This window comes from Protomyctophum bolini (assembly GCF_963924005.1).
Source record: "Protomyctophum bolini genome assembly, chromosome: 9".
Lineage (NCBI taxonomy): Eukaryota > Metazoa > Chordata > Actinopteri > Myctophiformes > Myctophidae > Protomyctophum > Protomyctophum bolini.
The window spans coordinates 14,459,617-14,480,290 of record NC_137870.1 but is presented as its reverse complement, the minus strand read 5'-3'; the positions used below and the strand labels follow the sequence as shown (position 1 = coordinate 14,480,290).

The 20,674-nt window shown below is 40.3% G+C and overlaps 1 protein-coding gene across 1 annotated transcript; it reads right to left on the bottom strand.

Annotated features, from left to right (window-relative positions):
* Positions 1-1,021: 1,021 nt before the first annotated feature.
* On the bottom strand, positions 1,022-19,264 carry LOC308321943 (myosin heavy chain, fast skeletal muscle-like). Its single transcript, XM_080773061.1, has 41 exons — positions 19,219-19,264; positions 17,761-17,979; positions 17,530-17,673; positions 17,196-17,352; positions 17,074-17,101; positions 16,869-16,980; positions 16,639-16,731; positions 16,491-16,554; positions 16,283-16,381; positions 15,210-15,313; positions 14,916-15,054; positions 14,534-14,652; positions 12,523-12,672; positions 12,259-12,429; positions 11,789-11,976; positions 11,480-11,595; positions 11,156-11,220; positions 10,799-10,886; positions 10,326-10,443; positions 10,117-10,240; positions 9,887-10,023; positions 9,319-9,574; positions 7,847-8,089; positions 7,497-7,673; positions 6,778-6,923; positions 6,597-6,687; positions 6,117-6,506; positions 5,665-5,791; positions 5,396-5,514; positions 5,112-5,308; positions 4,567-4,750; positions 4,268-4,433; positions 4,006-4,130; positions 3,561-3,869; positions 3,252-3,455; positions 3,042-3,167; positions 2,065-2,235; positions 1,880-1,984; positions 1,664-1,759; positions 1,369-1,497; positions 1,022-1,263 (listed from the first exon to the last, which is right to left on the bottom strand). The coding sequence occupies exons 2-41, from the start codon at positions 17,965-17,967 to the stop codon at positions 1,246-1,248; spliced, it is 5,802 nt and encodes a 1,933-aa protein (XP_080629187.1). The 5' UTR covers positions 17,968-17,979; positions 19,219-19,264; the 3' UTR covers positions 1,022-1,245.
* Between the last annotated feature and the right edge of the window lie 1,410 nt (positions 19,265-20,674).

The window sequence follows — 20,674 nt, the reverse complement described above, 5'->3', positions numbered from 1 at the left end:
CACAGCCAATATTGCCACCTGGACTCTTTGTGAAAGAGGATCTGTACATCAAACGTAGATGGAAACAAGTACAGTACATGGCAGATCTCTTTTGGAAACGATGGACAAAAGAGTACTTACCATCAATCCAAGAACGGCAAAAATGGTCAGCTGAAAGGAGAAGTTTTGCCCCCGGTGACATTGTGGTGGTGGTAGATTCCACTGCACCACGAGGCGCCTGGTTACTGGGGAGAATATTGGAGACCATTCCTGATTCAAAAGGTCTTGTACGCACAGTTCGACTCAAGACCAAAAACAACATCTTGGAGAGACCGATAACAAAGATATGTCTGCTCCAAGAGACTGAAAACTAAAGAGACTGATGTTCAAAGAAGATTGAATGAATTTACTTTATTTCTTTTGAAATTGTGAAAAAAAAAATGAAAAAAAGAACATGTAAATGTAAATTTGAATATGACTCCTTTATATGGTTATTAATTGTTACCCTTGAAACAATTAGGGGCCGGTGTGTAGGAGCCATTAGAAGGGGAGCACTTATAAAGGTGACACAGGAGCACTTATAAAGGTGACACAGGGGCACTAGGAAAGAAGGAGACACAGGGAACAGGGAGCACACCGTTCTTACCAGTAGCACCAGCAACTTGTAACTTATAACATCTACTAGTAACATCACCGGTATGTTCATGTTCATTTCAACTGCAACAACTTCAATAAATAACACTCAAACTGGATCAAAGACTGGACATCCATCTGTTGCTATTTTCTGTGTGTGTACTGCGTAGGATCACTCCCATATACCTGTGAAGTAACTGGAAACTGGAAAAATGGCAGTTACAGTAACATTTCAGCACAACACACAGGAAACCAGGTTCAAATCCGTAGAAGAGGAAAGATTTATTTATCTTTGCAAAGGTTTTACAAAATAGTATAGTGGACGTGTGAGTTAATTGGAACCAGAATACTCTGACAAACCTGACAATACAAAGTGATTGACGAAGTAATGAATACAAGAAACAACAAATTATTTTTTTCTGCCACCTTTATTGAATACAATGGGTCATTTTATGACTTTTTCAATACAACTTTACTTCCAACAAACAATACACAGGCACATCACTTCCCTTTGGCACTTCCTACATCCTCCCGTTACCACCCAGCCAGTGCTCAATATGAGGTGAGATCCCTAGTGTCCACCACAGGGTCATATTTTATGAGTTTTTATGGTGAGTTGTATTGGAGAACTTATTATTCAGCATCCTTTCCCTGTAAAATAGGAGTATATTATTAGATATTCAACATGATTTATTTTTTCATCTTAGACAGCCAACATAATAAACCTTGATATTGCACAACACACAACGTATTTACCTTAGAGTCACGACTTTTAGATCTCATCTTGTTGACCTGGGATTCAGCGATGTCAGCACGCTCCTCTGCCTCCTCTAGCTCATTCTGAACCTTTCTGCACTTAGACAGGTGAGTGTTGGCTGCTTCCTCCTACAATATGATAGAGATGGTTCAAAGCCTCAATATTTGAAAAGAGCACCTTACAAGACAATTTCAGAAAAACTAAAGTGTGGTTGTGGCTAATGTTCATGTTAGTGTTATTATTTCACAACACTCTGCCCATGGCGAACACAACTAAAGATGTATATTGTCTTACCGCTTCCTCAGCCTGCCTCTTGTAGCCCTTCACCTTCATCTGCAGTTTGTCTACCAGATCCTGAAGCCTGGCAACATTCTTCTTGTCCTCTTCAGTCTGAAGTGAGAGTGAATTTATGACATTTATAGTTATTTGTATTTGTATTTTGTAGTTCATGCAATCTATTCATTTAGATAGTGGCATGGTGGATATTTAAGTGAGCATGATATACAGTACCTGGTATGTCAGCTCCTTTACTCTCCTCTCGTACTTGCGGACACCTTTAATAGCGTCTGCTCCACCTCTCTGTGCATTGTCGACCTCTCCCTCCAGTTCACGCACCTTCACAAAGGAATGCACTATGAAATGACTTATTCTTATTTCATTGACTATAAGCTGTGTTGAAGTAAACCACATCTTACCCTAGACTCCAGTTTCTGGAGCTGCTTCTTGCCTCCCTTCATAGCCAGGTTCTCAGCCTCATCCAGACGGTGCTGCAGGTCCTTGACTGTGACCTCCAGGTTCTTCTTCATCCTCTCCAGGTGAGAGCTGGTGTCCTGCTCCTTCTTCAGCTCCTCGGCCATCATAGCAGCCTGGAAAGAAGATAAAATGTACTTCATTGTCCCGCAAGGAAATAATCATGTCACTGCACACATGACAAACATGGTATGTACATAGATTACATTTATATAAATTCACATTGACTGCGAGAAAATATCTTGTAATATAACAGGTAATAATAGGGTAATAAACAGATACTAATCGTGGTCATAAGACCAGAGGGAAACAACAACAACATCATAGGGGGGAAAAACCTGTGAAAAACATTGATTCATGTTGTAAACAAGGCCTGTCCATGCTCCGTTCAGCTTCCTAGGTTAATACTGCTTCTGGTAGACTGGAAATGTGGCTTTTCAAAATTAGATTTAAATTAGAATTAGATTCCTAATTTCTGTTTTTGTGTTAATAATGGAGCTGGGAACTTCTCCTTTGGTCCACCCATTCCTGGGACATGTGAGAATGATCCTTTGAAAAGAATAGCAAAAAAGAAAAAGCAAATCAAAAGCCCATTGTGGGATCACTCTCTCACTAAACACGGGTGAAATTCACCCAAACACTAATGTGAAAGAAAAGTAAAAAAAAAAACAGGGATGTGGTCTGGGAAACAAACCTGCCCTCTATGATGTCACTGAGCATCATGAAGGTACAGTACTGAAAGAACTTCTGAACAGAAATAAAATGTATGTTGCCACCTCTGTGTCGACACCTCTGTTTTCGCCAAAACATCCGACACAAAGGAATGTGGGTGTGAAATTCTCTCAATTGTAACAATTAAGCATGCCATAAGGATGTCTAATTGTCCTGGTATATTGGATAAGAGGCAGAGCTCCTAACTTACATCAGTGATGGCTTTCTTGGCCTTGTCCTCAGCATTCCTTGCTTCTGAAACACTGTCATCCACTTCACCTTGGACCTGGATCAGGTCGGTTTCAAGTTTCTTCTTGGTGTTCGCAAGGCTTGTGTTCTAAAATAAAGATTCAGTTTAGCAATGCAAGTATGAATGAGTTGTATGTTAAAAATATCTTGTTGAGTTTTTCCATTGACTTACCTGAGAGTGCAACAGTCCAGCGCGCTCACTGGCATCCACCAGTTCTTGCTCAGCCACTTTGCGGCCTCTCTCTGTCTGTTCCACAGCCACTCTCAGCTCCTCGATCTCAGCGACCATTAGACCATTCCTACGCTCCACCATAGCAGCTTGCTCCTTGCTATCTTCTTGGCCTCTGCAAGCATCATCAAGGTGCACTTGGGCATCCTAAAATAAATCACATTTGAGGTGGTCACGATAAGAGAAAAATCAGAATGTGATTTGTTCAAAGCAGTTCCATTGTTTGAAGATGTGTCTAAATATGTTTTGCACCTTAAGCTGTCCCTGAACGTTCCTCAGCTGCTTCTGGGCCTCAGAAGCCTGGCGATTGGCGTGACTCAGCTGAACCTCCATCTCGTTCAGGTCTCCCTCCATCTTCTTCTTGATTCTAAGGGCATCATTTCTGCTCCTGACCTCAGAATCCAGAGTGCTCTGCATGGAGTCAACCACCCTCTGGCTGTTCCTCTTGATCCCCTCCATCTCTTCATCCTTCTCTGCCAGCTTCCTGTCCACCTCACCCTTGATCTGGTTGAGCTCCAGCTGGACACGGAGAATCTTGGACTCCTCGTGCTCCAGAGTACCCTGAAATGCAATACAGGATCAAAAGGTTGTAGGACTTTTTTAATATAACATCCATCATTATACTGCTACACTGTTTGAATGTAAAACGTATGGAAATAAATAAAACTTTAGGTTATAGATGTCTGTATTTTAATACCTCTGCTTCCTCCAGGGCTGTCTGGATCTCTGACTTCTCTGTCTCTGTCTGCTTCTTGGACTTCTCCAGCTCATGGATGCTCTTTCCAGTCTCACCGATCTGTTCAGTCAAGTCTGAGATCTCCTCTGCAGTGGATTGAAAGTAATTAATCAGTCAGCAAATATTTTGTATTTGCATTTTAATAAAGTTGTAGCCTGATCCACCATTTGATCTGTTTATTTAAATTTTTTGTTGCTCTTAAAAGAATGATCTGAAAACGTACGTTGCAGGTTCTTGTTTTCACGCTTCATGGTCTCCAGTTGGTCCAGAGACTCCTCGTAGGAATTCTTCATCTTAAACAACTCAGTGCTGAGAGAACGAGCCTCTTTCTGAGCTCCCTCCAGTTCTGCCTGTCCCTCTTCAAATTTCTGCTTCCATTCTGCCAGGACCTGCATACAATTAGTAATGAAATGTGTCATTTACCTCCACTTTAAGCACCTGCACACCATTTGTAATGAAATGTGGCATTTACCCCACTTTAAGGACACAATCATTATTTTGTAATAATGTACGTCAAAGCACCTTATCGAAGTTCCTCTGTTTCTTGTCGAGGTTGGAAGCCAAACCATTGGCCCTCTCCACATCAATCATGAGGTCTTCCACTTCACCCTGGAGTCTCTGTTTGGTCTTCTCCAGAGAGGCGCACTTGGAATTCACAGCCTCGATTTGCTCCTCAGCCTCCTGAAGACGCTGGGCGAGCTTCTTCCTGTTGATCAGTTTTCAATGGAATTCGATTATTGTGGGAAATGTTTTGTATAGTGAGTGGAGCCTAGGGCAAAACGTGTGATGCGTTTTGACCTTGTAGATCTGCTAATTCCACTCTTTCTGAAAATGTTGGAAAACATTTTTTTGACATTGAAATGAATATCACGATTATGCCCATTTAGATTTATTTTTATCTCAAGCGATTATCTCAGATAATTGCGATTGGGCGACAGGCCTAGTGGTACCTGACAGTGTAAAACCGAGCCCCCAGAGCATCTGGGAATTGAAATTAATAGTGGGGGCTGTCCGCTCTCTAGTTTATATACCGGTATAACTCTATGGTAAAAACACTGCTGACTTACTTGGCCTCCTCCAGCTCCTCAGTGCGTTGGACAGCATCAGTCTCATACTTGCTCCTCCACTGACACACCTCAGCGTTGGCCTTAGACATTCCACGCTGCAGCTCTGCCTTCGCCTCCTGCTCCTCCTCAAACTGCTCCCTCAGAAGGTCACAGTCATGGCGAGCTGATTGCACAGCATGAGCAAGGGCATTCTTTGCCTGTCAGAAGAAAATAGAAAAAACAATGTCAACTGAATGAAATGACAAAGATTATGAAACTAAAAGGGAAAATAATCTGTTCCTCACCTTAACCTCCTCTTCAACAAGTCTCTTCAACTCCTCAATCTGTTGGGTGAAGGCCTGCTTGCCTCTTGTGAGCTGAGAGACCAGAGCTTCTTTCTCTTCCAGTTGACGACCAAACTCACCTAATTAGACATTTGAATATTAATTTCAAACATTTCAAACATATCATCGGTCCTGGAATCACTGTGGATCAAAAGCATTATCTCTAATAGCGTCAATTTACCATCGACAAACCATGTAGACAAATGATTTATGATTAAATGAAAGTTTACCGTTCTCTGTCAACAGTCTTGCTCTCTGAGCGCCGATATCATTGATCTGGCGAACGTTTTCATCACTCTTGGCCTTGATTTCACTAAGTTGATCCTCAAGGGTGCGGCACATCTTCTCAAGATTTCCCTGGAAACGAACATTATACATGTTCAATCATCTTTTTTTTCCGATAGGTTCATTGCTTTGATAAAGCAAAGCCAATCGATGGAGTCTATGATTCCGCCCTCCGGTTTATAACTGTATGGTTTCCTTACCCAAGTTAGAGTTTGCAATCACCATACTCGTTCACAAGATTACTTGTATTAAACATTCCCACTGTTAAATCTGAGCTATAAAGACTGCCTTTTAATGCCATGTGAAACTATCAGTTTTAAAATGTGAGTATTTCATTTAACTTTAAACACCTTATTTTGTCTCAAGAATGATATTATACCATGGCATTTCATCATACCTTTGCCTTAGCAACAGCCTCCATGTTGCTGGACAGGTCATCGATCTCCATCTTGTATTCACTCTTCTCCTTCTCCAGTTTCTGCTTGACTCTCTGGAGGTTGTCGATCTGTTCACCAAGTTCCGCCACGCTGTCGGCCTGTTTCTTACGGAGAGCAGAAGCAGTGGCCTCATGCTGCAGGGTGGACTCTTCAAGGTCACGACGCAGCTTCTGGAACTCAGCCTCGCGCTTCTTGTTCATCTCGATCTGAGAAGCGGTGGCGCCTCCAGCCTCCTCCAGCCTCTCACTGATCTCTTCAAGTTCCCTGGAGAGATCGGCTCTCTGCTTCTCCACTTTGGCACGAGCAGCACGCTCTGCCTCGATCTCCTCTTCCAGTTCTTCAATACGAGCCTTTCAAATGAATGATGTTAGATTAACATAAAATAACCATTCACACTTAGGCCTACTTATTATTAATGATTTTACAGAAAATAAAAATACCTGGAGTTCTTTGATCTTCTTCTGCAGCTGGGCCCCCAACGATTGTTCATCCTCAATCTTACTCAGAAGCTGGCTTACTTCAAAGTCCTTCCTGTTGAATACAGTCAATAGTCATATTTTAGCATCATTCTGCAGGTGGGTTCTCTCATTACAGACATTTCATATTGTTGGTGCACATTACTTCTTTATCTTCTCGTCAGATTGCTGCTTGTCATTTTCCAGGTCCATGATGGATTCCTGGGCCAGTTTCAGATCACCCTCAAGCTTTCTCTTGGCTCTCTCCAGGTCCATGCGGAGCTTCTTCTCTTGCTCCAGAGAACCCTCCAACTGCACAACAATTTATTGTTCTTAATAATCAGTACAACAATAAACATACGTAAGTAAGTAATAAACATATAATATTAAAGATGGAGTGCCGTGATATTTGTATCTTTTCCAGTTTTTCATGTGTTTATAAGGTGACAGTACTTCATTAGACCCCTTGGTGTGGTTGTTATGTGCAAGGTTCAAGGTTGCAATGATGAATTCCCTTTGTATTTAGGGTTTCTTCCTGGATGCTGAAACCTTGACAGTCAAACGTGCCAATGAAAAAAACAGTGATATAGTAACATCACAAAATCATCCCCTCCCCTAACCTCCCTCTTTCTCATCCAATAACAGCTGTGGGTGTGGCTTCAGTTCAGGTGGATCACCACCCATCACCGCAAACCAGGCATACTTAATGAACTGGTGGGCGTGTCCACATATAAACAACATTTTAACAAATACTGTACACTTTTTGGGGAAAGAATTGTCCACCTCATATAATAATAGTACCTGATGATCATGTTTTAGGGTGGAAAAAAATCACTGCACTCCATCTTTAAATTCAAAACATCTGATTCCCTTTGGTAAACTCACATCGTCAACTTGCTGCTCCAGCTTGGTCTTGGCCTTGGTCAGAGTGTTGACTTTGTCCTCCTCTGCCTGCAGGTCATCCAGGGTTTGCTGATGGGCCTCTTGGAGGGCTTTTTTCTCCTTGGTCAGCTTAGCGACGCTCTCATCCTGAGACGCCATCTCCTCAGTCAGGTTCTTCACCTGATAGAAGCAAAACATAATGTGTTGTCATAGAATGGATCAAATTCAATCAGTACTTTTCAATGTGGATTCCAGGGTTCTGAATTGACCCTTACAAGTCTGTAACTTTGACAGTATAGATTGACCCTTACAAGTCTGTAACTAGAGTGTATGATCTTGAGTATAATCTATACCTTGTTTTCAGTGGCGTGTTTCTCCTTCTCCACTTTGGCCAAGGTGAGCTCCAGGTCATCAATGTCCTTCTTGAGCTCAGAGCATTCATCCTCCAGCTTTCTCTTCTTGGCAGTCATTTCTGCATTGATCTCCTCCTCGTCCTCCAGTCTCTCGGTCGTCTCTTTGAGCTTTGCCTCCAACTGGATCTTACTTTTAATAAGACCTTCACATCTCTCCTCAGCATCATTCAGAGCCTCGTCTCCCTAGTTGTCAATGAAAATGAATTTGTCAGCATTTGTTCTGGGTGAGGACAAGGAAGAAGCTGGAGGGGTGCAGTGCTAAGTTCCGACACGTGTTTTGGTCCAACGGTCATTAGACCGACCACCTACCTCTATCCCTAACATAACCACAACCGCAATCACGGGAGCAGCACATGTTCGAGCGGTAGTCCGACCGTTGTTCCCGCATGTCGGACTAATGCTCAAACTAATCAAACTCCTCCAAAAGGATATAATTTAGTAGTGTATCAACCTCCTCCAAAAGGATATACTATAGTAGTGCGTGGGTAAATAGCAGTTGCATATTCAAATTCACCCTCCCCACAGAAGAATGTCTGTGGGGTCAGGCCCTTGTACTGAACAGCCGTTCGACCACCAGGCATTCTCTGCCATGGTCTGCAATGTATAGCATGGCAGAGAATGCCTGGTGGTCGACTCTAGATTTAAAGGGCAATATCACTTTGGTAGAGATTTGGGTTGTGTATTTACCTTGCCATCATGATGTTCTCCAAATGTGGACAAGAAATCAAAAATAATTGCTCTAGTAATTAGAAATTGATCATTCAAAATATTCTCCTCATTGACTTACATTGTACACTGAAACAGCTCACAAAGTCACTGAAGGAGGAGAGGACACTAGAGCAGCACGGACATTTAGAGCCTTTTATTTGGTACTAGTTTACAGAACGACTAACGTTTTGACCTAAGCTCTCAAAGTCACTTTTAGTATGGAAACAAACAAACAAAGTTGATTCAGACAATATAGATAGAGCATCACAGAACCCAGTTCTGTTAGTTTAAAAAATATATATATATAATGCCATTTTTATAGGAAGAAAACCCGGACTGGATCCGTGGATCCAGATCCAGATCTTCAAATAGTAAATTCAACAGGAAGTTAACGTTATTATTATTAAAAACAAAAACAGTACTGGGTTTGGTGATGCTCTATATTGTCTGAATCAATTTAGTTTGTGTTCATTTAAAAGAGTGACTTTGAGAGCTCTTTCAGCGTACAATGTAAGTCAACGAGGAGAATATTTAGAATTATCAATTTCTAATCAATGGAGCAATTATTTTTGATTTCTTGTCCACCTTTGAGTTACATCATGGCAACGTGATTATACAACTCAAACCTCAAAAAAGTGGTCTTGCCCTTTAAGATGAATATGAAATATTAGCAACATTTCCTGCCTACAAGTGTAGCTACTTACTGATGCCGATGCTGCTGCAAGGTTATTCTTCTCCTGCACTATAGCTATCAATTTCTCTTCCAGTGTCTTCTTCGAGGCCAGGGCAGTGGCCAGGTCAGTCTTCATCTTTTCATAGTTCTCCTTCATGTTCTGCAGTTCCTTCTCAGTCTCAGCACTCTGCAAGAGAGGCTTGATCTTGTAGTAGACCATCATCCATGGCCAGCTTTTCACATTGACGAATGAGCGAACGTTGAACTGGATGCTGTAAATGGCCTCTCTGTGGACAACAGTGGATCATGATTGAAATGTAGATTGAGGGTTTCCATGTAATACGCCTGCAGGCTGTTATTATATAATTGTGTCATTATAGTTGTACTATTGTTGTTGTTATTATTGCTGTTGGTATTATTGTTGTTAACCACCGCAATGTAAATGCAGGATGACCCCCCATCCTATAGCCTGATTCTGCTGTTTATTAAGGAGATTTTTCCTTTCCACCATCATCAAAAGCTTGCTCTGCAATTTTTGCTATTTTATTATAGTGATTTGACACTTTATTTCTTTTATTGAATAGATGTTTTCAAAGTACCTCCTAGCCGTCATCTTGACGTACTCCTTCCTCATGATGTAACCCCTTGCGATTGCCTGAGTCATGCCGACCAGAGCAGCCAGCTTTTCATCTCGCATCTCTTCAAGGACACCCAGCAGACCAGCTTTGAAGAACACCTGAATACAATGTCACAAACACTGTAACTAAACTATATAAATCTATTTTAGTCCTCTGTCCATAATGTTAAACCAGATTGGGAGTGTGTTTACCTTGGTGTGTCCAAACCTGTAATCATCAACAGGTACGTCAATGGACCCAAGCAGCTTCTCAGATGCCTTCTTGTTGTCCATAAACGCGCCTTCGGGACATGCGCTGGCGTTCAGTACTTTGTATCTGTTTAGCAGAAGTTCATGGTCATTTTGCATGCCTCCCGTTAATACGTTTGGAACTAAAAGCTGCTGGAAAAAGGAATTTATACCTCTGCTTGAAGTCAGCATAGGGGATTCTGCTTGGGAAGCCCTTTCTACAAATTCTGATGCCCTCCAGCACACCATTACACCTCAGCTGGTGGATGACCAGGAAGTTCTCCATCAATCCTGTAAATATGTTGCTTCATTATTATTACAACAAAATAGTTACGCACTGACCATTTAATGAGTCAAAACGAGTCAACCAAAATAGAAATATAGCATTTGCTATAATTGTCTGGGCAAAGGGCCCTAGAGCTAAAGCAAATTGTGAGGACAGTGTCTGGTTAGTCAGTCTCCTAGCTGCAGTGGGGTTGCTGTACAATAATCCATGTAATGAACCTATCTCCAATGTCAAATCTTTCCATCACTGAGAACAAGTATGAATATTCCACCTGGTTGAAAGCCTTTTCCGCATACAAGGTCTTCCTTAGGGCCTCTAGAAGAGAATTGATAAGGCGTCAAATGTTTCTTTTCTGTTTACCTGGAGTCTTGGACTCGTTGGGAATCAGGCAACGCACAAAGTGAGGATGTGTGCTCCTCAAGTTGGTCATCAGCAACTGCAAGTTTGCCTATTGAGACATAAAGGTTTATAATTAGTCAAAAGTGATAGAATGTTGTAGTTTTTCTTCCACTATACTTATTTGAACTCTTTAGATACTACTTACTTTGCAGATTTAGATTGTTTTTAAAAACATACTTTAACGACATAAACCCTATAATATTTCAAACTTTAATTCCAACATTTAAAGACTATTTTTTACATGGATATAATGTTGATAATAATAATGCTTCATTCTTACAGGGATATATGTTGATAATAATGAAAAGATATTATTACCCTGAAAGCACTAGACACAGTCTGCATGGAACCACCCTTCTTCTTGCCTCCCTTCTTGGTATTATCTGTTTATATTGGAATCATGAGTTATCATTAGTTATATAGAATGAAAATGCTTCCCTTCTTGTCAGTTTCTGAATGTTTATAGTATTGATATAACAATTCCTTCAGGCTTAGGTGGGGGATAGAACACATTATATTATATTATTGTCCTATATTAATTTGCTGTTGTCCCGCCCCCTTTGTGTTCCTATTGGCTGTTGTACAGCCATAACTCCAGTTCCCAATATGCTAAATGCTCCAAACCAATTGTAATAAACATACCTTCAGGCTCAGGTGGGGGATATAACACACAGAGCAGCTTCACTGTAGACTTCTGGTACAGCTGCACCACAGAGTCGTTGAGAGGATCCTTGTTCTTCTCTAGCCATCCTGTGATGCTGTTGATTGATTGATGGATTGATTGAATACTTTATTAACAGTTTTTTAACAAAAGCCTATCGCTTGTTTCCATTGGGGTCCTCCATACTCAATCGTAAACTGTAGTCCACAGTTCCGGTTATATTATATTATATTATATAATGTATAATTATATATACAGTGCATATATGCATACTATAGGGTTCTGTTCACCTGTAGTCCACAGTTCCAGCATAGTGGACCAGGGAGAAGTGAGCCTCACCCTTGCCTTTACCAGGCTTGGGTTTCTCAAAGGCCTTGTTCTTCCCCAGATGCAGGTCAATCAACTTCTCTGCAAAACTTTTGTCTGTAGCTTTTGGGAACATGCACTGCTCTTCAAGGCTGGAGAAGATGCCCAAGGGCTTTGGGAAGGAGATAAAAGAGACAAATCAACAAAAGCTTAGTGCCAATGACAAAAAAAATAAGTGTGTGTGTGTGTGTGTGTGTGTGTGCATAATGTCCATTAAAGCACAAAATAATTGTATACCTTCAATGAACGCAATGCTGACACCTAAGTCCATAGCAATACATAGTAATATAATACGCTATACTATTAATAATTCTATACCTTCTCAATCAGCTCAATGCAACAGTGTATGTATTCAGGTCAATTGCAGGCAGCCAAGTCCATGTACAGTACCTACCTTCTCAATGAGCTCAATGCAGATAGCCAAGTCCATGCCGAAGTCAACGAGATCCCAGGGAATTCCCTCTTTCAGGTATTCTTCTTGTTCCAGAACAAACATGGTGTGGTTGAAAAACTGTTGCAGTTTCTCATTGGTGAAGTTGATGCACAGCTGCTCCAGGGTGTTGAACTGTGAGAGGAAATATCATTAGCCCAATCTCTTGTAAATGCGTAACTGTGACAAAAATATTTAGTCTCCAACTTAAAACAAGTCCATGCTTACATCAAAGATTTCAAAACCAGCAATGTCCAGCACACCAATGTAGAAGTTTCTCTGCTGCTTGGTGTCCAGCATCCCGTTGATCTTAATGACCATCCACAAGAACAGCTTCTCATAGATGGATTTGGCCAAGGCACTGACTGAGTTCATTGTCTAAAGGAAATAGGAACATTATAGTGAATTACACAATTTAAGCAATTTTAGCCTTCGCATAAGCCTGCAAGGATTTCAAGGCTAGACCAAGTGCTACGGGCTAGGGTGGAGTCTGAAGAGGTGACTCTTCAGATTACGGTGGAAGATTCTGAGTTTGTCTGCAGTTCTAACTGCAATGGAAAGTTTATTCCAAAAGTTTGAGAGCCAGAAGGGAGAAGAATCTCTCCCGAGAGCTTTAGGGAAGGTTGACAGCTTCCCTGTGTTAGCTGATCTGAGTGAGCGGGATGGGTTTTAGGGTTGGATACACAATAGAGGGTATGCACATGCATAAAGTGAATGGCAAATCGAGTGGCAAAGTGAGTGACAGTCAGTTATGCAATCAAATACAACTTCTCTATTTGGCTGTCAAGGCCAGAAAGTAGTTTTTGCCACTTAGTAGACATTCCCGCATAACTTCCGGGTTTGATGATTATGTCACGCGCATACCCTCTATACACAAGGTGTAGTCATATATACTGTATATATATATAGTTTTTTTTATATGTTTTTTTAAAAGATTCGTTTTTGCTTGTTTGCCTTTATTGATAGATACAAGTGAAGATGGACAGGAAAGAGGGAGAGAGAGACCGGGAAAAACATGGACCAAACGTCGTCATGAACGGAACTCAGACACACAACGCACTACGGGCAGAGCCTAGATATGTGGCATGCGCCTGTCCTGGACCACTAGGCCAGCAGGCGCCAAACATGTCAGTGAGTACTTGGAACTGCACATGTTTCTGCAGTGTGCTGTTGTTTTTGTAGCAAAAATGCATCAGTGCAGTTACCTGTAAAAATGCCAATCGGCCTGTTATAGTGCCACCATGAGGCTGATTTGAAATGTTTCAAGTGGCATTACTTCCTCGGCTGTATGGGAATATGCGTGCAAAATTTCACAGAAATTGCACACTGCGTTCATGCATTTTGTTCAGTTTAACCCTCTAAGACCCAGCGTTGCTTTATAGCAACAATTTTATTTTAATGAATTACTTAATTATTATTTTTTTCTGTTCTTTTTTCACCTTAACATCATCAGTGATGTTCATTGCAATGCCATTGGTCAGGATATTTGCATATAAATACCCCCCACAGAGGCTGAAATTCACACAAATTAACCTATGACTTTTGACCTTTAACCCTAAAAAAAGTAAGTAAAATATTTGTAATACTGTATATGTTTTTTGTGATCATTAGAATGTCTAGAACATGTTTTATTCATTATTGTGAAAGATATCCCCCAAATGTAAATTATTAATTTACTTAATATTAATATTAATATTAATATTATATAATTATTATATAATGTGCATAACATTTTCATCAAACTTAGTTTTTTCTTCTTTTTTTTTTTACATCTTTTTGAACCTAATTCCTAGTAGTACAAAGTAGTAGTAAGGTTGAAATCTCTTTTTTGCAAGTAGAAATTAATCCGGGTCTTAGAGTGTTAATGGATATAGAGATACTGTGTACCGGTTTGCATGATGTTTGGACAAAATCTGTAGGACTAGGACATGTGTTTTGCAAAAATCGACCTCCTAGTGGCGCGCCGATTACGCCAATCTGAAAGAATTGGGGCAGAGGTTCTGCTCTGGGATCCACCGATCCAGGGAGTGTGCATGCATAGTTTCGCGGCCAAACAGTGCCTGAGATTAGCTGCTCAGAGACACACAGACATGGTGCAAAACATAATCTCTGCCTCGCCTTCAGCCTGGCTGAGACAATAATGTTGGAGGATCATTTTAATAATGATTTAAAACAGTCTGGACACAACTTATAAGGTGTGTATGAAATCAGAACATGGAAATAATGTAACTTTACTCACCTGTGGCACAGTTTGTCCTTTAGTGACATATTCATTTCCCACTTTAACTCTGGGGTAGCAGTATGCCTTAAGCATATCCGCTGAGTTCAGACCCAACAGGTAGCAGATCTTGTCAGCCACTGAAATGATCATACAATTTGCAATTTACGATTCAGGCATTTAGCAGACGCTTAATCCAGAGTGCGATTTAAGTTAAACACAATTGGTAAAACATTGAATGCATACAGCTAGTAATATAGGACGATTTAGGTAAACCAAATAACCTGCAGTATAAATATAATATAAATAAATAATGACAATATATTGAAAATATATTTAGCTTAGTTCTTTTGAAATAAATAAATACAAGACTACCACATTTTTTGTTGAAGATGCAACTTACCCTCCGTGCCGTCTGGCTCCGCCTGTTCCTCACGCTGCTTCTGTTTGAAGGTCAACACCCCATGATGCATCACTGCACCGGTGAACTTGTAGATGGCCGCTTTCTCCTCAGCGTTGAAGCCCAGGATGTCAATAGCGTCCTGAAGATTGAGATTAAGCATTATATTAGTAATCCAGTTTAAATAGGATTATTTTGGGAGATCATGGCCTGAAAACCACTGCTGTAGAAAATGTATTTTGCAGAGCAACTGCAATGCACAGTGAGTATTAGAAATGTGAAATAATGTCCATTTACATCTGTAGCCTCCAACTCGACTTTGTCATCAATGCTGGCCACAGTGATCTGACCCATGCTGATCAACGGGAAGTCGTATGGGTTGTTGGTGATGAGACAACTTTCTGAGAAGTGATAAAAAAATGTGTTTCTATTCATTGTGTGGTTCAACCAGATAGTAACACTTTATTTTTTTACTTCTTTCTAGAGTAACCCTAAACTTTGGTTCACTACTTATCCCACTGTTTTCATGTCACACACTTGACCGGCTTCATCAGGAATCGTATTTTGCTAAGAGAAATGTTTAATGTTTAATTGATTGAATTAATGTATTTTTGCATTACATTTCCCCATTGACATGAATCGGAAAATGCAAAAAGTCACGTTGAAGTATTTTTTCCTCGGAGACCGTAAGGGCTATAGTTACAAAACTAGGAGGGCAGGTTCCTAATAATTATTCAAATTAATTCACTTATAATTATATCGGTCGGCTATATGGTGGCGCTATAACAGCCCACTTTATGTTTTGGCTTATAACTCTTGAACCGTAGGTCATAAAATCAATCCCTGGATTCCTTGGGTCATGATGCATCTCCACGTCAGGATAGATTTTCCGCCAATCCTACAGATTATGTCCAAATATCACAAACATTTGTACACATGATCTGAGGACCTATCCGATTAAAACAACACAGACAGAATTTTGATAGTGTGTATCGTGCGGCCGTAATCGTCATCCAAAGTTAGTGGGAGGGGCCTATTTTACAAAAAACTTCCAATCCATCCCAAATTTGTCACGGGTGGTTTAATCAACCCAGAGCAAAAGGCAATTCCATTTTCATCCACAGGGGGTGCCGCAAATCGAAAAAAATAAATAACCACTTGTTGCAGAAATTTTATATTTGGGGGGATAAATCCCCTACAAATTACTTCCGCATGATCACAGGGGTGACGTGACATTGTAATTGGCTAGAATAATTAGTGGGAGGGGCCTATGTAACAGATTGCGGCAACCACACTTTGCAATTTTTCAAAATTGCGACTTTTCTAGTTAATTTATGTTCTCACTGCATCATCAGTATAATTCCCCTTACCAATAATCCCAGGTAGGTGGTCGGTCATCATCTGGAAGAAGATATGGTAACCTCTCTCTAGAGGAAGCTGGTAGGTCACTCTAGACTTCTCCAGCAGATCTATATGGGTTGTACAACATAATTAATAATAATAATCTATATGGGTTGTACATAAGTCAAAATGTAATCCTCAAATATATATTTTCTTATCTCTGAACTTCATACTTACATGTCTCAATATCAGCACTGGCCAATTTACCCGCATTGTTGAAATGGATTCTGATGAATTTACCCTGTTTGATATAGCACAATTAGTTGCATCCGTCGTGTGGAATTATTGCAGGTTTACTCATAAAATGTCATTATTTTACACTTACAAAGCGAGAGGAGTTGTCATTCCTCACAGTCTTGGCATTACCATAGGCCTCCAGCAAGGGATTGGCTGCAATAATCTGATCCTCCAGTGACCCCTAGAATGTTTTAGACATCGCCCAATTTAAAATTTGGTCTGAATTCTTTTAAATTGAATTGCTATATTTCATATAAATGCTTTATGTTCCAAAACATTTTTGTTAAAGTTAAAAACATACAGTACATAATACAGTACCTTAATTTTACCACTATCGGCGGCCGATTTCTCTCCACTAGCAGTTGCTGCTGTTGCAAAGTACTGGATGACACGCTTGGTGTTCACAGTCTTCCCAGCACCGGATTCTCCACTGGTTATAAACGCATACATTCAGATAAATGCACTTAGTGAATTTGTGTACAATGTTCTTTTTTTTAATGCCTAGTAGATGATGGAAACTTACGTGATCAGGACAGACTGGTTCTCTTTATCTGTAAAATGTAAAGCATTTTTTTTTGTCATGGATACACAGCACAAAACCATTGTAGTTATGTATTTGTTTACATTGTCCTGACTAGTACGTACCCATCAGCATGAACTGAAAGGCGTTGTCAGAGACAGAGAAGATGTGGGGTGGAGCCTCAATACGCTTCTTGCCTCTGTAGGCATTTACAACCTCCTGGTCGTACACTGGGAGCCACTTGTAGGGGTTCACAGTTGCACAGAACAAGCCAGAGTAGGTCTGAAAGGGAGAAGAGAGATAACATTAACATTGAACATAACTTCAGAACCATGACTTTGTTTGCATTTGTTTTTCTACGGTTTTTCATTTGATGATGTAATTTGTACTCTGTGTTTGTGTTTTTCTTTCTTTGACAGGTGAAATAGTGTACTGCTCTCAACATGTAGAAAAGCTTACATAGATCATCCATGCTGCATAACGCTCTTTGAGGTTATACAGGACAGAGGCTTCACTGAGGTAGGTCATCATGGCCATGTCCTCAATCTTGTCATACTTGGGAGGGTTCATAGGGGTCACATCCGCCTCAGGGACAGTTCTTTTCTAAAAAATAAAATATTAAAATAAAACCACAACATCAGAATCTAATGTAATTACAGTTGTACTGTGCCACTATTTGATTTTATATACCTCTTTCTTGTCATTCGTTTCCACGGTGACTTGTGTACCCTCCTTGCTTAGAATCTTACACTTGACGTACAGCTCGGCCTTATCAGTCACATATGCTGCAGATTTGGCATCAAATGGCGCAGTTTGAGCTTCCATTCTCTCCCTCTCTGGCTTACGGAGATAAATGGCGGCCTTGCCGTACTGCTTCATCTCTTCGTCCGTACTCATGGTGGCGGCTTTCTGTAGACATTCGAGGAGAGGAGAAGCAAGCACTCAGTCGGGTAGTTCACAATATAAGAATATTGGGTAGTCTATAGAAAGGAATTCCAGCATTAACTTTTTATCCATTTAGGACTTTTTATTTATTAAAGGTTTACCCCCAGCAGCAGCAACAAACGGACGTTTCAGCTCTTCCTCTGCTTATTTTGTATTTATTTTATGCTGAGGAAGGCCTACGGTACATTTGTTACTGCTACTGGGTGTGAAACTTTAATATACAAAGAACAAATGGAACTTGAAAAAGTGCCCTTCTGGGCACAGGTCTTCACCATGAGGATAGGAGTGTGTGTGATGTTTGGCAAAATGTTTAGGAGTAATAGAACCATGTTTCTTTGTTTTTTTTTTGATTTTGCAACAATTTTCTTCATTTTGTTGAGGAAATGCAGAGCCAGATCACTCATAGCATCTTTGAGGATAGAATTCTGGATGAGCAGGACATGTGCAGCATTTTGTACAAAACGGGCCACAAAACTTTGGAAGGCAATCTTAGCCAATCAGTGTAGAATCTGAGAAATCTCGGACTCGTCTTGATCACATGACTACAGAGATCAATCAGATGTTTTGATTTGCGTGAGATTTGGATGAAATCTGTGTGACTAACATAAACAATGTGTTTTGCAGAAATCGGCCTCATGGTGGCGCTATAACCGGCAGATGTGGAGGGATTCATGGCCTCTAGGGAGTGCGTATACATAAGTTGTATACAGATCGATGCAGTTATAGCCGGTCAAAACAGGAATTGCCCTGTTATAGCACCACCGTGAGGCTGATTTGGATAAGAATGTGTGGCATGTCGTCCTCGGCCTAGCCGTAATGTGTACGAGTAATCTACAGAAATGTGTTTTTCCTAAATCGGCCTCATGGTGGCGCTATAACAGGCTGTTGAGGAATATTTGGGGCAGAGGTTCATCGTTGCCATCCAGGGAGTGTGTGTGCAAAGTTTGGCATGGATCTGGCCAACGATGCCAGAGATTAGCTGGTAACGGACGGACGGAAGGAAGGAAGGCCGGACGGACACACACGGACGGAGTGCAAAACATACTCTCTCCCCATACCTTCCGCCTGGTGGAGACAATAAAAGTGTGTGCTGGTATGCCTTTCTATAGACAGACAATAGATGGTGTTGACGCCTTTGCTGACTTGACATCTGAGCAGATCAAGGACTATGCTAGGTTTAATAGAAAAATTATGAACACTCACTTTTCCCCTCTACCAGTAGCAGTGAAACCTTGAGTGCAGTAGCCCTACAAGTCCTAAGTGGGGGGAAAAAAACATCATATTGAGTCGAATGATTGAATGATTTAGTATTATATGAATCCTATATTGTTCATTCTTGCCGCACAGCACTTCATGAGAGACTTTTTTTAATTACTCATTAGTTCCACATCTGAAAAGAGTGATCCATTCCATCCAATATTATCACTGCATGCAATGAAATGAATTGATGCTTGCCCATTCACTTCTTTTCATTGGTTTGTTTGTTATTGGCTTATTTTCTTTTGTACTGAAGCAATGCTAGAATTATTTTCCCCTTTCTAATACACTTTCATTCCATTGTATGAATTAAGGTTACATTCAGAGGTAGTTACACTAGCCAAACTACTACTCAAGTAAAATTATTATCATTTAACTTTATCTATAACGTAATTTAAATGTCTAAATAGAAATGTATGAACAAAAGCAAATTCCAATCCATAATTACAAATAAATGACTATACAGTCAATCATTTAAATCTGTACATTTTAACATAAATTATGCTGTCCACTAGGTGGACTATGCTGTCCACTAAGTGGATCATCTATGTGGTATGTAAGGACTCGGAGTCATATTAATGAAATGCTAACATGTCTGGTTTATATGACTAGGATCTAAAACATTTATATGACTATACATAGCTTAGTTATCTAACACATTAGGACTATTAAAGACAGATAAAGTCTAACTCACCAAATGAAACGCTGAACACCTCTGCAGTGGGTCCGGCCTCAGCAGGCTTATATGAGTTGTAAATTGCATGCTATGCAGAAAGTAAAAGTAGAAATGGCCTTTAATGGTTCGTCCTTCTTGTTACATTGCAATATCATCCTTATAGTCCAACCATTCCCATGATACTGGATAGTGCATCTTGGAGATGCATAAACTTTATGACCATGCTTAGTGGCTCTGATATAGAAATAGCATAATTGTCAGGGTGTGGGGTGCCTGTTTTGGTATAGTCAACTCATGACAGCATGACTTCAGATACATTATTTTAATATTCAGTGAGGAAAGTAAATACGTAAATGTGTTAAGAATTGCAAATACTCCACTTAAGTAAAAGTACCTCAAAATTGAGTAAATGTAATAAGTTACTTTACACCACTGGGATTTCCATTGTATGCTTCAGTCACATTTTGGGGGGTTTGTTATTTTTTATTGTTTTGTCACAGTTCAGATTAGGTTAGATGTCCTGATGTCAGATGACTTAATGGCACTGACTTCAATGTAGGAGCAGCACTTGTACTTAATCACTCAACCTCCATTCCATTAACGTGTCTCACCCTAACCCAATTTATATTCCTTGTGCTCATCACATTTCAGCATTACATTTCACCATAAATGCATTCGTTAACAGACACCTTCCATGTTTAATTGCAAACACAGCTTCTCTCACAC